General features: G+C 42.7%; 1 protein-coding gene across 2 annotated transcripts in view; it reads left to right on the top strand.

The window, feature by feature from the left end:
• GAREM1 (GRB2 associated regulator of MAPK1 subtype 1) overlaps positions 1–16,322 on the top strand; it is a 230,243-nt gene that overhangs the window by 199,893 nt on the left and 14,028 nt on the right. For both annotated transcript variants that reach the window (XM_007520935.2, XM_060173675.1), the window contains one exon: positions 1,036–2,208. In XM_007520935.2, the coding sequence (XP_007520997.2) occupies positions 1,036–2,208 (1,173 nt within the window). The remainder of the gene's footprint in view (positions 1–1,035; positions 2,209–16,322) is intronic.

The following is a 16,322-nucleotide window of genomic DNA, read 5'->3' as shown; positions in this document are numbered from 1 at the left end:
AAGTGCAATGTGCAGATATCTTTTCCCATTTGCTGGTTTCCTGATTATCTGTATGGACTTTTCTTTTGATGTGTAGAAGCTTTGTAATTTGATATAGTCCCATTTGTTCATTCTTGTTTTTGTTTCCCTTGCCCATTGGGGCGAAGTCTCCAAATACGTTTTTAATGTTAAGATCCTGAAATGTTTCATCAATATGATCTTCTATGTATTTTATACTTTCAGTTCTAATATCCAGATCTTTGATCCATTTTGAGTTAATATTGGTGCATGGTGTTAGGTTGTGGTCTAGTTTCATTTGTCTACATGTGGTTGTCCGATTCACCCAACACCATTTGTTAAAGAGACTTTCTGTCCCCGTTGGTCAGTTCTGGCCCCATTGTTGTATATAATGTGCCTGTATATGTGTGGGTTTAGTTTTGGGCTCCCTATCATGTCCCATTGGTCCACATGTCCTTTTTGTTCCAATCCCACGCTGTATTAACTACTGTTGCTTTTGTAATATAAACTACTGCTTCACACACAGTAGAGTGGTGCTGTGGTGTCTTTCCTCCTTCTCTTTTTCTCTTCCTCTCTATATCTCATGGCTGTATTAGAGAGAGAGAAAGAGAGAGAGAGGGAGGGAGAGAGAGAAGGACTGCTCTGAGAGTGATGGAATTGTGTTGTTCCAAAGTTACTATCCTTAGTACAAAATGCATGGGAGAATAATATGGAGACTATTAAGCCTAAAACTACTGAAATCTTTGAGTCAGGTTCATGTATATGAATTTCATTTTGTATTTGTCCTCTGCAATTCCCAATTTTTTTTACTAGTACTCAGAGTATCTTTCTTCTATAGAAAAAAAAAAAAGTTTTTAGAGATCTAAACTATTATCTTGCTATTAGCCACCTAGGGGTCATAGAAGAAAGGGAGTGTCTACACTTAGTACTAAACCACCTGCATCTTCCAATGAATATGTCCAGATGGGCCTCACTAGTACTGTCTCTGTGTGAATAAACTCAAGGAAACTAACCCAACGCCTGCTTGGCCTGTTGTAGGTTGCTTCCGGTGAGTGCAACGAAGACACTGAAGTCTACAACATCACCCTCTGTACTGGGGATGAACTGACTCTAATGGGACAGGCAGAGATCCTTTATGCAAAGACTTTCAAGGAAAAGTCGCGGCTCAACACAATCTTCAAAAAGATCGGGAAACTCAATTCCATCAGCAAACTCGGAAAAGGCAAAATGCCCTGCCTCATTTGCATGAATCACCGGACCAATGAGAGCATCAGCCTCCCATTCCAGTGCAAGGGCAGATTCAGTACCCGAAGTCCCCTGGAACTTCAAATGCAAGAGGGTGAACACACCATCCGCAACATCGTGGAGAAAACCAGGCTCCCTGTGAACGTCACCGTGCCCAGCCCTCCACCCCGGAACCCCTATGATCTCCACTTCATCCGGGAGGGGCACCGCTACAAGTTTGTGAACATCCAGACCAAGACCGTGGTGGTTTGCTGCGTGCTGCGGAACAACAAGATCCTCCCCATGCACTTCCCTCTGCACTTGACTGTCCCCAAGTTTAGCCTCCCAGAGCACCTGGTGAAGGGGGAGGCGTGGCCAGAAACCCTGGTCCATTATTGGCTGGGGATTTGTCAAGAGCAGTTTGACATTGATGAGTATTCACGGGCTGTCCGTGATGTGAAAACTGACTGGAATGAGGACTGCAAGAGTCCCAAGAAGGGCCGCTGCTCTGGCCACAATCATGTGCCCAATTCCCTCAGCTATGCCCGTGATGAACTCACCCAGTCCTTCCACAGGCTCTCAGTCTGTGTGTATGGTAACAATCTCCATGGCAACAGTGAGGTGAACCTTCATGGCTGCAGGGACCTGGGGGGAGAGTGGGCCCCCTTTCCTCATGACATCTTGTCCTATCAGGACACCAGTGATAGTGGGAGCGACTATCTTTTCCCAGAAAGTAATGAAGATTCAGTGGGCATTCCTGGGAAGTCAGAGCTCCCTTATGAAGAGTTGTGGCTGGAAGAAGGCAAGCCCAGCCATCAGCCTCTCCCTCGCTCCCTGAGTGAGAAGAGCAGATGTGATCAGTTCAGAGGATCTGTCCGATCCAAATGTGCCACTTCTCCACTTCCTGTCCCCGGAACTCTGGGAGCAGCGATGAAGTCTTCAGAGATTGCCCTACCTCCACCTCCAGTGCCTCCCAAATCTGAAGCCGTAAGTCATTTCTTGTTTTAGAGTAATACGCCATTTCTTCTCTTTTTAAAACATTTTATTTATTTATTATTGGTTAGAGACAGAGAAGTTGAGAGGGGTGGAGGCAGAGAGACAGAGAGACACCGGAAGCTCTACTTCACCACTCATGAAGCTTTCCCCCTGCAGGTGGGGACCAGGGGCTTTGAACCAGGGTCCTTGAGCACTGGAGTGTATGCAATTAACCAGGAGTGCCACCACCCGGCCCTTATTTCATCTCTTTCTGTCTGTCCATCCCTCTCTCTGCTCAGTCATCCACTAATTTAATTTCTTGAGAGAGAGAGAAATAAACAGAATGAGCAGATTTGTTTAATTTGGAATAAAATATAATTGCTAGATTATTTGTACCTGTTAGCTGGAGTGTTACTCTGAGTTTGATGGGAGAGATTCTTTTAATGGGAAAATTTTAAATATGACTTTCACAGCTGCCTAGGCAGTAGAAGCTGAGAGACCAGTGGAGAGGTGTGGAATGATGGGGCTCTCGACCGGAGCACTTGGGAGCAGTGAGTGGCAGGGAGAAATGAGCTGCTACAGAACACGTTTTTGAGGTAGACCCAACAGTATTTCCTGATAAATTAGATGTGGTTAGTGAAGGAAAGAGAGAATTCAAGGAAAACTGTATTTCTAGCCTGAGCAATAGAGTGGATATTAGTGCCGTTTGCAGTGATGGGGGAAGACGGAAAGAGGAGTAGATTTATTTGGGGGAGGGAAGCAAAGAGACAGCAGTATCATTTGTAACACTCCCACATTCCAGAACTCACACTGACATTAAAACATAGCTGGTGTACTTTTGAACACACGCACACACGAGCAGAACCAAGGGTTGGTGTGGTTCTCTTTAATGCCTTGATGCGCGGCTCACTTAGGAACTTGGTGGGGCGGGGGGGGGGGGGGTTCTATCAAGCTTTTAAATGGTTGATGTGGGACAAGAAAAAGGGGCCTTTTGACCATGTCCTTTGATTAACAGGCACTCTGAACCTTTGTTCACGTTTGCTCACAGATACCAGAGTATCTGAAGGGAGAAACCACTAAAGGCATTGGGTAAAATTCTACTCCTTTATAGGACAGTATCTATTGCAGTGGTTTTCTGTTAGTATTTTTAGAAGAATCATTTTTTTAAAATCTTATATGATGGTTGGGAGTCCAAGTCTTTTGCAGACACCTATGACAAGAAGATGAGAAATTGTTCCTAGGTGTAAAGAAAAATTGCACTTGAAACTATTAACCTCCCCTCCAATAAAATTATTTTAAAAACTTACATGAATCACAGTAAATAGAAGAATTAACATCAAAACCCACCTAGCTAAAGCACAGATCAGAGAGGACAGTCTCCACATACCCTTGTGCATTCATTTCCTCCACCAGGGGATCTCAGGGCACCTCTTTGGACCCCTGGGGCTACACAGAACCTACTTTCAGAAATATAATTACTAGGCCCTAGTGCCTTTCAGCTTTACAGAAAAGTTAACAAACGAAGAAAAAAATTAACCATTCTACATGTTAAAATGTGATGAATAATCAAGAAGGGCTATACGTAAATAATATGTATGGGAATTCAGAGGAGAAACTTCTGGGTGGGCAAGGAACGAGATAACTCTTCATGAAGACCATGCCCTTTTATTGTTTGGTGTTTATTTCATGAGGAGTGCTGTGCCACCTCCCTCACCACTAGATGATGACATTTTAGATGAACTGAATGAATATGCATGGCTTGGAAAGCAGAGAGGTGGAAAGGCCTTCCAGACAGAGAAGCATGCGCAAAGTTGTGGAAGCTCAGACAGGTGAGGGGAAATGTGTTCAGTTGGGTTTAGGGAACAGAATCGAGTAGAATGTCTCAGGGACAATGGAGCCAGATGCCAGACAACCTGCAGAGGCTGGGCAGCAGTTGATGCCAGGTTGCTTGAGTTGCCCTCATTGCTGCAAAGTTTTCCTGAGACAAGATTGCATTCTGCCTTTCTATCCCAGAACATAAGAATATTCAAGAAACCATAGGTCTGGATGTTACCTTTCTTCTTGTAGGATCTGCTAGAGGACCCTAAGTCACTCACACATAGTTCCTAGCCAGTAGGGATAATGAACACTGTGGAGGCTATGCTTGGTCCTTTTATTTGTGTTAGAGAATGTTCCCAACCCCCCCTTCAAAGTAAGAAATAAAAGGGGGAGGGGCTATAGACAATTTTAGGGTTGTCTCAACTCAGCTCTGTGTTTGATATTACTTAAAAGTCCAAGCACCAGTATTCAATAAGAATGTGACCACATGAACTTTCTCTAGAACACTTTGGCCCTACCTAGCATGGTCACACCAGGAAACACTTATGTAATTAGTGGTGCTTTTTTTTTTTCCTTCTGGTTAATGAAAGATGAGTAACCTCATAATACTGAAAGATGCTTGACTTTATAACCAAAAGAAAAATGTTAAGAGTTAACATCAACCTCACAGGTAAACCTCGGGCAATGCTGTAAACTTTTATGACATAAAAGAATCATTGAGAGCATTTCCAACATTTATAGAATGCCTCAATAATAAAGGTTTTTTTTTTTTTATTAACACCTGAAATCATTTTATTTACTTTAAAAAAATTTAAGGCATGTCAAATGAAGTCATATTTTTTATTGGTTCTGTGACCATGAAATAAATTTTCTAATTTTAGGATATGGGTGGGATCCAAAAAAACATCGTAATTGCTAGAGGTGGCTTAAGCTTGTAATTTTCAAAAGGGAACTTTTAACAGGACATAAATTCAAGAGCTCTCACAGAATTAAGTAAAACTTTGGGCAGTTACATTGGAGTGACTCCTTGGAGTTCAACAACCAGTGTCTTTTCTGTCTTGTGGCAGACTGTTTGACCAGAGCACTGCTCAACTGTGGTTTATGGTAGTGTGGGGGATTGAATAGGGGACTTTGAAGCCTCAGGCATGAGAGTCTCTTGGCATAACCATTGTGCTATCTCTACCACCCAACACTCAACGTCTTTAACAGCTCTCCCACTAAACTAACGTTGATGAGAAAACTTTCAAGTGAGACTTTATATGAGAAAGTGACAACCCCCAACAAGTCTTTAGGAACCAAAGGTGCTGGAGCAATGGGACAGAGAAAACATGTCTTCTTTTAAAGGAAGCAAAACTGATAATTGGTGACTGAACTGTTTTTGCCACAGTCATGCTGAAATCTTGGGGCAGAATAGCACCATTTCAGTGTGTACCAGCCTGTCCATTTTCTTCTGGTTCATCTATTCTGTACTTCCTGCTTCAGTGGCCTAAGTTACAATACATATCTGTGCTCTCCAGCAAATTCTGACCATCTTTTCTTTCTGAGGGAACGATAATAAATCTTTCCCCTTCAGTGATAATGCTTACTGTGATTCCTGTGTTGTGCTGCAGCTCTGGCATCATCTGGGCGTGCTTGTCAGCTTTTTCCTACTTCTGTCTAAGGTGGAAATGAAGCTGTGTGGCCAAAAAGAATCTCAGTGGAGACCTAGTCAGTTTAGCTCTGTTGGTATACTTTGTACTTAATGTACTTTGTGGTGATTTAGCTGTATCCTATATTTAGCTCACTCCTATATTTGTAAATATTGTTCAGTGCAATTTTGTAAAAGAAACCAATGAAGAACTCTGGGGCCACAGAAATTATTCAAAAGTGGAGTACAGGGCCCCAGGTTCAGTCACCAGTACCACATACTCCAAAGTTGAGTGGTGTTCTGGTTCTTTCTCTCATAAAAATGAAGACAATAAATCTTTTTTGTTATTGTTGTTTGTTTGTTAACTCTGCCATTCACCTCTCTAAAGTATGATAGGCTCTTCCCTTCCTAATGGGAATGTTCCAGGGAAAAAAATAAGCAGCCCCAGGTGCTAAACACAGCAAGGATACAACCAATTGTGCATCTAAGAATTGATGCAAATTTAGCCAAGATTAGAGGGCATAACAGGTCATTGAGTGGTGACATTTTCACTTTTTAAAATCGTACATTCACAGGCAAGGAGAGAGTACAATGGTAGTGTGCCAGACTTTTCTGCTCGAGCCTCTGAACTTCCAAGTTTAATCCCCAGTGACATCATAAACCAGAACTGAACAGAGCTCTGGTATCTATCAGTGTCAGTCTCTGTCTCTGTCTATCTCTCTCTCTCTCAGTCTCTCTCACTCTCACTCTCTCTCAATCTCTCTGGTAGTTAAATCCTTTTTTTTAAAGAAATTATTTATTTATTTATTTATGAGAAAGATAGGAGGAGAGAGAGAAAGAATCAGACGTCACTCTGGTACATGTGCTGCTGGGGATTGAACTCAGGACCTCATGCCTGAGAGTCCGATGCTTTATCCACTGTGCCACCTCCCTGACCACAGTTAAATCTTTTTAAATCAATCAGTTGTGGGCTGGCAAGGTCACTCAGCTCAGAAGGCACCTGCTTTGCTGTCTGTGTGACCAAGGTTCAAGTCTGACCCCCACCAGACTGGAGGAAGCTTCAGTGCTGTGATATCTTTCCCTTTCTCCCTCTGTCTGAAAAAGTAAGTCCTGATGCTGACAAAAGTAAATCAGGAGAGAAAAGGGTACAGTTAGAGAAAATGACCGAAATGCCCTCCTAGGAGATTCTCCTTAGTAAGTCATGTGTTCATTCTCAACCCATCCTCTGTTGCATACTAGGATGGGCCACTATCCCTTATTTTAATTTTCTAGATATTGACTGATAGGTCAAAAGTATTTATCCAAATACACTCTACAAGTGCAGTCTTCAAGAACTGTCTCTTATGACTAGAGAAGAGACCCAGTGGGTATAGCACAAAGATTCTTTCTCTTTGGAGAAGATGCCATTTAGAGAACAGTAATCAGCAGACCTTACATTGCATGAAATTCTTTAAGTAGAATGAACCTTATACTGCGTGGTCTGGGCAGTAACTGATAAGTTTCCAGATGTCATTGACAAGGGTCTAGGAAGATAGTGTAGCAGTCACACACAGGACTTGCACCAACAGAACCCAGGCTCGAGACCTAGCACCCCAGTAAATAGCCAGAGCTGTAAGGTGCTCTGGTCAGAGAATAAAGGTCCCTGGACTAAAAATCCAAAGTCACAACTTCGAAGGTCAGTCTTACAGCAGCATCCAGCCTAGGGACTCTAGAACCAAGGGGCTAGTGATACCCATCTGTTGATAGTAACAGGGGCAAAAAAAATACCTTCTACCCTTCAGCAAATTCTGAGCTTACGAAAGCACAGTCCTAAAAAAAAAGTTCTAAATAGTGGACCAAGATTTTATACCATATTAAAGCATTTTATTAACCTTTGACAAAGATGCCTGACTTTCTATGGGAAACAATGTAAGTTAGAGAGTTATGAGTAGATTGGTAGCAAATATTGTTCTGAGGCTGATGGACTCTCAGCCTCAGAACAATATTTGCTACTGGGGTGCTAGGGCTCGAGCCTGGGTTCTGTTGGTGCAAGTCCTGTGTGTGACTGCTACACTATCTTCCTAGACCCTTGTCAGTGACATCTGGAAACTTATCAGTTACTGCCCAGACCACGCAGTATAAGGTTCATTCTAAATAAATAATGTTCTTATAATGGAGCCCACCGTGGTCTTTGTATTTGAGAAAAATAAGACTCAAAAGGGTAAATCCAACTTCAGACTGACTGAGCGGAGCGCAGTAGATGCTTGAGAAAACTGAACTGAACTATGTACAGCAAGTAAAGTGTCGAAAGTGTCTAAATCTCCCTCAGAGTCTGAGCTATTGTGAAAGAAATCCTAAGCATGCGCTGTCTCCGTTTCCCCTCCCAGAGCAGTTTAACTGGAAGGAGGGGGAGAAGTCACCTGACATATGAAGTGATAGACAATTAGAGGTACACAACATGGAATCTAAGAGTCAGGGAGGTCTTTGGACTCTCCCTCTCCCTCTCCCCCCCCCCCCCTCTCATGCTTAGTAGTTTCAGACTTCATGCAAAATTGTTGGCCTCCCAAGTCAATAATTTTGCAGAAGATAGCAGTTGCTTTTTTACTTTGTCATATTCTATAAAATACTTAGCACCCGCCTTTCCTTGGTATGAGGTAAGCATTCAATAGAGTGGCATTAGCATAGGATAGTGTGGGTTCTGGTTTGGGACCACATAGAAAGGGTTTTGTGTTTGTTTGTTTTTTGCTTTAGGGGGTTTGTGTGTGTGTGTGTATATGTATGTATATGTGTGTGTGTGTGTGTCTGTGTGTGTGTGTGTGTGTGTGTGTATGACAGAGAGTTTCAGTTGAGACCAAGTGAGAGAGAGAGAGAGAGAGAGAGAAGCCAGAGCACCACTCCAGTACATCTGGTGCCAGGATCGAACCATAATCTTCAGGCGTACATGTCCATCGCACTACCAGTTGAACCATTTTCCCAGCTACAAAAGTGTTTTTTTGGAAGTTTTTAATCTCTTTCACCCTTGGCCCTTCCTTGACCAGGATCCACCTCTCCATGGAGGCCATCACATCAGCCTCCACAACTGGCCCAGCCCAGCCCCCTGGCGCCAAGGCAGCACCCTTCACTCCCACATTCCCAAAGCATGTGATAGTTTGCTTTCAGTAGGTCTCTAAGCTATTACCAAAACCTAATTGGGTTTTTAAATAACAAAACATTCTTTTCATCTGATTTTTAAAATGTCTACTTGATAAGGTGGGAGCTGTTACCTAGTTGTGGGGCCAAATCTGTAATCATATAGGGGGACAAGGGGGGAGGGGCTACAGAAACTCTTTGGTATCCTGTGGGTTCCAAAAGTAATCCTTTGCTGGGGAAGTTGAGGGGGTTGAGCACCCGTGAAAGGTCCATGTAGCTCTCTGGCTACTGACACGCATCAAGGAACAAACCCCTAATGTTCTTTTATAGAAACATTACAAGCTGTTCTTGGGCATAGCTAGTAAAGGTCATGGTGCTACCAGATGTCACAAGCGTGACCATGTCCACCCTGCAGAATGAGGGACCTCACGGAACTACTCAAATTACGTAAAAGCTATTAAAACCATCATCATAATAATAGGTCTGTTTGCAAATCGGTGGCAATGGTTGTAAAGATCATACTCTGCACGTTTATTTTGTCATTGGACTTGTTTCCCCTCTATTGGATATTTTATATTGTCTTATTAGGGATGTAATAATGGTTTACAGTATTGTAAGAATACAGTGTATAGGGATTGAGTAGTGGCACAAAAACGTGGACAAATCACTATGTACAGTGACCCAGGTTCAAGCCACTGGTCCCCATTTGCAGGGGGGCAGCTTCACAAGCAGTGGGGCAGGCTGCAGGTGTCTCTCTGTCTCTCTCCCTTTCTCTTCCCTTCTTGCTCTGTTTTTCTCTTCTGTACCATAATTTTTTTTTGAAGGAAGGAGGGAGGGAAGGAAAGGAGGTGAGCTTTGGCACATCTTGTCAAGCACAGGTTACCATGCACCGGGACCCAAGTTCAAGCCCCAGCTGCCACCTGCATGGGGGAAACTTTAGGAGCAATGAAATGGTGCTGAAGGTTGTCTCTCCCTCTCTGTCTTGCTCTCTCATCTCAGTTCTTCCTGTCCTATCAAATTGAAAGAAATAAATATTTAAAAAAATGAATAAAAAGGAAAAAAAAGTGATCACGGGGAATGGTTGGTTCATGGAACAGGCACCAAGCCCAGGGATAACCCTAGTGGCAAACAAGTAAATAAAGTACAGTGTATATTTCACATGCACCTGTCATCAAAGTCGTGTGCCCCCACCCTCTACAACAACAAACTACTTCTGATTTTTTACTTGCTGATATTTGAGTTGTTTTTTTTTTTTTAATAGGGGAGGGGAGGCAGCAGTGGAGACAAAGAGAAATAGAACAGGAAAGAGATAGAGACAGAGGGAGACACCTGTAGCCCTGCTACACCACTCATGACACTTCCTCTCTGCAAGTGGGCACTAGAGGCTCAAACCCATTTCGTTATTCATGGTGATACATACAGGTCTGCCACTACCTGGGCCCGGATTATTTGTTGTTGTTGTTTGGTTTGGTTTTTAATGTCTTTCCGCTCTCTAACTTCCGTAAGAGAACATCAGTCAGTCTGTCTTTCACCTCTTTACTTACTTCACTAAAAATAATCACCTCCCATTCTATCCATTTTGCCCCAAAGGATACAATATCATCTTTTTAATGGCAACGTAGTATTCCATGGCCAATATATCCCACAACTTCTTTATCCAGTCATCTGTCAGTGGACATTTAAGTTACTTCAACATTTTGGCTATTGTGAGTAATGCAGTTATGAGCATGGAGATGATTTGTGTCCCTCTCTGACTTAGTGTTTCATGTCCTTTGCGTAAGTGCATAAGAGTGATCTTGCTAGGTCATAAGGTGTTTCTGTTGGTATTTGTGCATGGATTCTCGAAGCTCTTTTCCACAGGGCTGCCTCAGTTTGCATTCTCATCAACAGGAACAAAGTTCCTTTTTCTCCACACCCTCTATCAAATCTTAACATTAAAAGTAACATTAAAGGGCACATTTCTTTAATGAAACCTGTGAATTAACATTCAAGCCTAAAAACTGAGAAGATTAATCTGGAAGCAATTATTTACATTTCAAAATAATTGCTCTACAAAGAGATTCACTCCATATTCCACTAATTAATGAGGTCTCCTAAGGCATTTGACATTTAATTAATTTTAATTACAACCTTTGAGGCGTTCTATAAGCAACCCATACCCACATTCCCATTTGTTAATTGAAATAAGGACTAAATTATTACTGTGTTTTGGCAATTTTGAAACTAATTACCTTTGCTTTCATGAAGGTTATTCTGTTTTTAAAATGAAACCTTCTAAGCCAAGAATTATTTTTCCCTTGTGTGTCCATTGGAATTCTCGATGGTTTGAATATTAATAATTAGAATTTTCCTTTGGATACATCTGGTTTCAAATCTGTACTCTTGGGTATCATTTGGTACAAAATCACATTAATAGAAAGAGTATATAGTATTTAAATATCCATATATAATGTATTGCTCTCTTTGCACAGAAGGGGTCTTTACTCTCTGAGTCTGTGGAAGCACCCTGGAATTTAAGCAAGTTTTCAGAACCACTTACTCCTCTTGTGTCCCTATTTGCAGTCTCCTGAGCCCTCTCCCCTTGCCTCCTTGTCCCAGATTGGAGGATTGGAGGCCATTTCAGGCACAGGTCTGTCTTGGGTTCCTATCTTGGTGTCTAAAACTGAAAAAGACTTCTGTGCAACTGAGAGTCAGGGTATTGACTGTAACTCACATCTGCTCTTGTATAATTGATCCAGTAGAGAATTGTTTATTATCAGTTTGTCGTGATAAAGTTTTAATGTCTCTTTGAAAACACCCCTGATGGCTATGTAACAGGGTTATGAACTCTTTGTATAAAAGCCTCTTTATGAATAAGATTTCTTAAAGGCTGTAATGATTGTGTTATCTGAGAGAGGGAGTGTGGGAAGAAATGTAAAATACAGGGCAGAGGGCAGGCAGCCCAGGCAGTTACAAAGTTCACTGAAGCCTGGTTACAAAACTCCTTTCTTTCAACTGCTGACATGATCCTGAACTTGACATTTGAGAGAGGACATCTCAAATTCAGTAAAGGTGAGTTCAATTTGAGATTAACCTCACCTGTAGCAAACATATTTTCTGAATCATGGTCAGCGTAGAAGCAAAATGATCTGCATTCCACCTAAGCCTGCCAGAGTGACTCCCACCTGCCAGGCAGCACAGTCTTGACATAGTCACCCACAGGCACGTGATGGTAAATGTCGAACAAGGGCATGTGTGACCTAGTCAGCAGGTGTCTGCAGACTGACTGCCTTGTATTTAATTGCATATTTACTTAATTTTATTATTGTTTTTAATTTTTATTATCTTTATGTATTAGACAGAGACAGCCAGAAATTGAGAGGAAGGGGGAGACAGAGAGGGAGAGAGACAGAGAGATACCTGCAGCCCTGCTTCACCACTTATAAAACTTCCCCTCCATAGCTGGGGACTGGGGGCTTGAACCCAGGTCCTTGCACACTGTGACATGTACACTCAACCAGATGCACCACCAACCAACCCCTATTAATTTTATTGTTGAATTTTTTCTTTGCCAGAGCTTCCCTGCTCCAGACTGACTTTTTTAGATAGAGAGTCGGAGTGCAGGGGAAAGGGCCAGGCGGTGGCCATCTGGGTAAGGAGGGAAAATGATTCCATGACCTCTTGCACTTGTACAGAATCACTGAGCTGCTTTCCTGGCCCCATTTTCTTTCTTTCTTTCTTTCTTTCTTTCTTTCTTTCTTTCTTTCTTTCTTTCTTTTTCTTTCTTTCTTTCTTTTTAAGATTTGTGTATTTATTTGTCTGTTTTTTAAATTTTCATTTATAAAATGGAAATATTGGCAAGACCATAGGATAAGAGGGATATAGTTCCACATAATTCCCACCACCAAACTCTGTTTCCCATCCCTTCCCTTGGAAGTTTCCCTGTTCTTTATCCCTCTGGGAGCATGGACCCAGGATCATTATGGAGTGCAGAAGGTGGAAGGTCTGGCTTCTGTAATTGCTTCCCTGATGAATATGGGTGTTGGCAGGTCGATCCATACTCCCAGCCTGTCTCTCTCTTGCCCTAGTGGGCAGGGCTCTGGGGAGGCGGGGCTCCAGGACTAATTGTCTGTTTTATGAGAGAGAGACCAGAGGGCTAATGTAATTCTGGCATATGTAATTCCAGGATTCAAACCTGAGGTGTCACAGTTCAAGTCCTGTCCACTACTACAGAAATATTTCCCCCTCTCTCCCTCTTTCTCTCTCTCTCCTCTCTCTCTCTCCATATGTATATATTTTGCCACTGGGCCTCCATGCCTGCACAGTGCCTTGGAAACTTTTCTATTCCTTATCCCTCTGGGAGTATTCCTGTCATCCTTTTTTCTCTCTTTCTTTTAGATAGATAGATAGATAAAGAGAAAGAGAGAGGAGTGACATCTGCAGCACTGCTCCACCATTCGTGAAACGTCCTCTCTGGGGGGGGCAGGGGCATGAACTAAGTCAGTGCACATAAGAACACATGGACTCTACCAGAATCCCCCTATTTTTTTTTTTAAGAGATGGAGGTAGGTAAAAAAAGGAAAGATGCTACAGCCACTCTCCACCATCTGTGAAGCTCCACCTGCTTTCATCCTTGGTGCCATCCGTGATCCTCCCATGTGGTGCTGGGGATGAAACCCAGGATACCACACTTGGAAGACATTCAACCACTGAACCACCTCCCTAACCCTTGTAGCCCAGTTTTCTCTCTGTGATAGTGGGCTTGGGATTTTCCTTGTAATATTTATTTATTTATTTTCCCTTTTGTTGCCCTTGTTTCTTATTGTTGTTGTAGTTAATTGATGTTGTTATTGATGTCGTTATTGTTAGATAGGACAGAGAAAAATGGAGAGAGGAGGGGAAGACAGAGAGGGGGAGAGAAAGACAGACACCTGCAGACCTGCTTCACCGCCTGTGAAGCGACTCCCCTGCAGGTGAGGAGCCGGGGACTCAAACCGGGATCCTTAACGCCGGTCCTTGCGCTTTGCGCCATGTGAACTTAACCCGCTGCGCTACCACCCCATTCCTGGCTTTGGATTTTTAAAAGTGGCTATTGAGGAAGAAGACCTTGTTTTCTGCTTTTCAAAAATGAAAACTCCCTAAATAGTATTGAGAATAGCAAAGGGGAAAAGACAAGCTAAGTGCCTATCCCAGGAGTTAAGAAAACAAGTTAACGTGTGCAAACAATATTTGAAAATAAAAGCAACAGTCCCAGTGTATTTGATGCATTGAATTTGACCACAGATTGAAGTTAGGTTTTGACTTGCTGACCACTTCTTCTAAGCTTTCCGATGTTATTTCTTCTACTGGGGGTGCACTTCATTTTGATTATTAGATAATAAACTCCCAGGGCTGAGTGATCACGCTTCTGGTTGAGTGCACATGTTACACTGAGCAAGGACCCAGGTTCGAGCCCCCAGGTAAAGCAGTGTTGCAGGTGTCTCTCCCCCTCTCTATCACTCCCTTCTCAATTTCTGGCTGTCTTTATCCAATAAGTAAGTAAAAATAATACAAAGGGGGGCGGGCAATGGCACACTTGGTTAAGCACACCTTGTACTAAGTGTAAGGACCCATACAAGGATCTAGGTTCCATCCCCCACATCCCACTTGCAGGGAGTACACTTTGCAATCAGCAAAGCAGGTCTGCAGGTATCTTTCTCCTACTTAGTCTCCCCCGACTCTCTCAATTTTTCTCTGTCCTATCCAATAAAATAGAAAGGAAAAAATGCCCATTAGCTTCAGTGGATTCATAGTGCTGGCACTGGGCCTCACCAATAACCTTAGAGGCAAATAATTAATAATAATAATAATAAATAATAATAATATAAAAGGAATTAGATACTAAACTCCCAGTAATTATTTGACTAGCTTTATGTGATAGCATGTTGAAGTCACAGAACATTGAAATAACATGCTCTTTCTCCATCTTCATATGTGAGAGGAGGGCACAGATCTTAGGGAAATCATGTCCACTCAGTCATTAGGCTTCATTTGCATGCAGGTACATCCCCAGGGTCAGATTTCCAAATTTTTTCCACGATGAAAAGTAATAATAGGAAAGTTCTGCCTCCCTCAGTCCAATATCCCCCTCCAGCAGCTGTTTGCCTCCTTCCCTTGCCACCACTGTTCTTAAAAAGAATCACCTGCCCTCACTAACCCCTCCGTTATCTTTCATTCTAATTTTGATTAGTGGAATCGGAAATCTGCTCCCCTGAGATGAGTCAGGCTTTATTTGCTGAAATCTCAATGACCTGCTTACTATGGCATAACTTCCAGGCCGTTCCTGGCATCCTGCCCTCCTTGCCTGTCAGTCTCCTGCCATGCTCCCCACCCTGGGCTCCTTTGATGCGATCCAGCCATGATCTTGTTCTGGGAGCAGTAAACTGGTCACTGGTATTTCTCCTTCATGTTCTCTCCCATTCATGCCTTGAGAGACCAGCCTTCTCCACTTCTTAGCGGGATTTCAGTGTCATTGTGGCATCAGGGTCTGTCAGCAGAACATCAAGTTCAGGCTCACTGCTTTTGAAACTGAATGTCTTGGTTTCTCCTAAGCCCTGTTCTTCCTTCTGAGTTTCTTTTTTTTTACATTTATTTACTTTCCTTTTTGTTGTCCTTGTTGATTTTTTACTACTGTTGTAGTTGTTGTTGTTATTGATGTCGTTGTTGTTGGATAGGACAGAGAAATGGAGAGAGGAGGGGGAGAGAAAGACAGACAACTGCAGACCTGCTTCACCACCTGTGAAGTGACTCCCCTGCAGGTGGGGAACCGACGGCTCAAACTGGGATCCTTAGTCCATACGCTTAGTGCCACCTGCGCTTAACCCACTGCGCTACCGCCCGACTTCCTCCTTCTGAGTTTTTATCTGATAAATGGTTGCATTTTTTGCCTCTATATTCTTGTAATTCTTATTTCCTTAAGGCTGCCCCATAATGCATGGTTCCTATAAATGTGTTTTCACCTGCCTCTTTGAAGAATTTTTTTTAATTTTTTAAATTGTCTCTATTTTATTTATTGTATAGAGACAGCCAGAAATCTAGAGGGAAGGGGATGATAGAGAGGGAGAGAGAGATTGACACCTGCAGTCCTGCTTCACCACTCGCAAAGCTTTCCCCCTGCAGGTGGGGGCTGGGGGCTTGAACCCAGGTCCTTGCACATTGTAACATGTGCGCTCAACCAGGTGCACCACCACCCAGTCCCTTTGAGGAATTTTTTAGTTCTCCCACTAACCTTTGCTCGTCCTGCTGTTTGTATGTAATCATCTGTATCTCGGTTAATGTGTTTGTCTCAGGTAATTCCATAAGTCACTCATTTTTGTGTAGTCAACACCAGCTCTGTGAGCATATGATAGGTACTCAGCATATATTTAAACAGATAAGGAGCACGATGGGATTACTATGCCATACAAGAAAAAAGAAAAAGTGATGGCCATATTCTCCAGACTTTTAGGAATAGTAGCAATACACTGTGCCCAAGAGTCCAGCTGTTAGCCCCCAAGACAGACACTTTTTATTGTAAGCTTACTTCAGACCCCACATTAAATAATGTCAGTGTGTG

The sequence above is a fragment of the Erinaceus europaeus genome, chromosome 15, assembly GCF_950295315.1.
Source record: "Erinaceus europaeus chromosome 15, mEriEur2.1, whole genome shotgun sequence".
Lineage (NCBI taxonomy): Eukaryota > Metazoa > Chordata > Mammalia > Eulipotyphla > Erinaceidae > Erinaceus > Erinaceus europaeus.
Note: the sequence above shows the minus strand (reverse complement) of the source record. Positions and strands in the feature narration are given on the sequence as shown.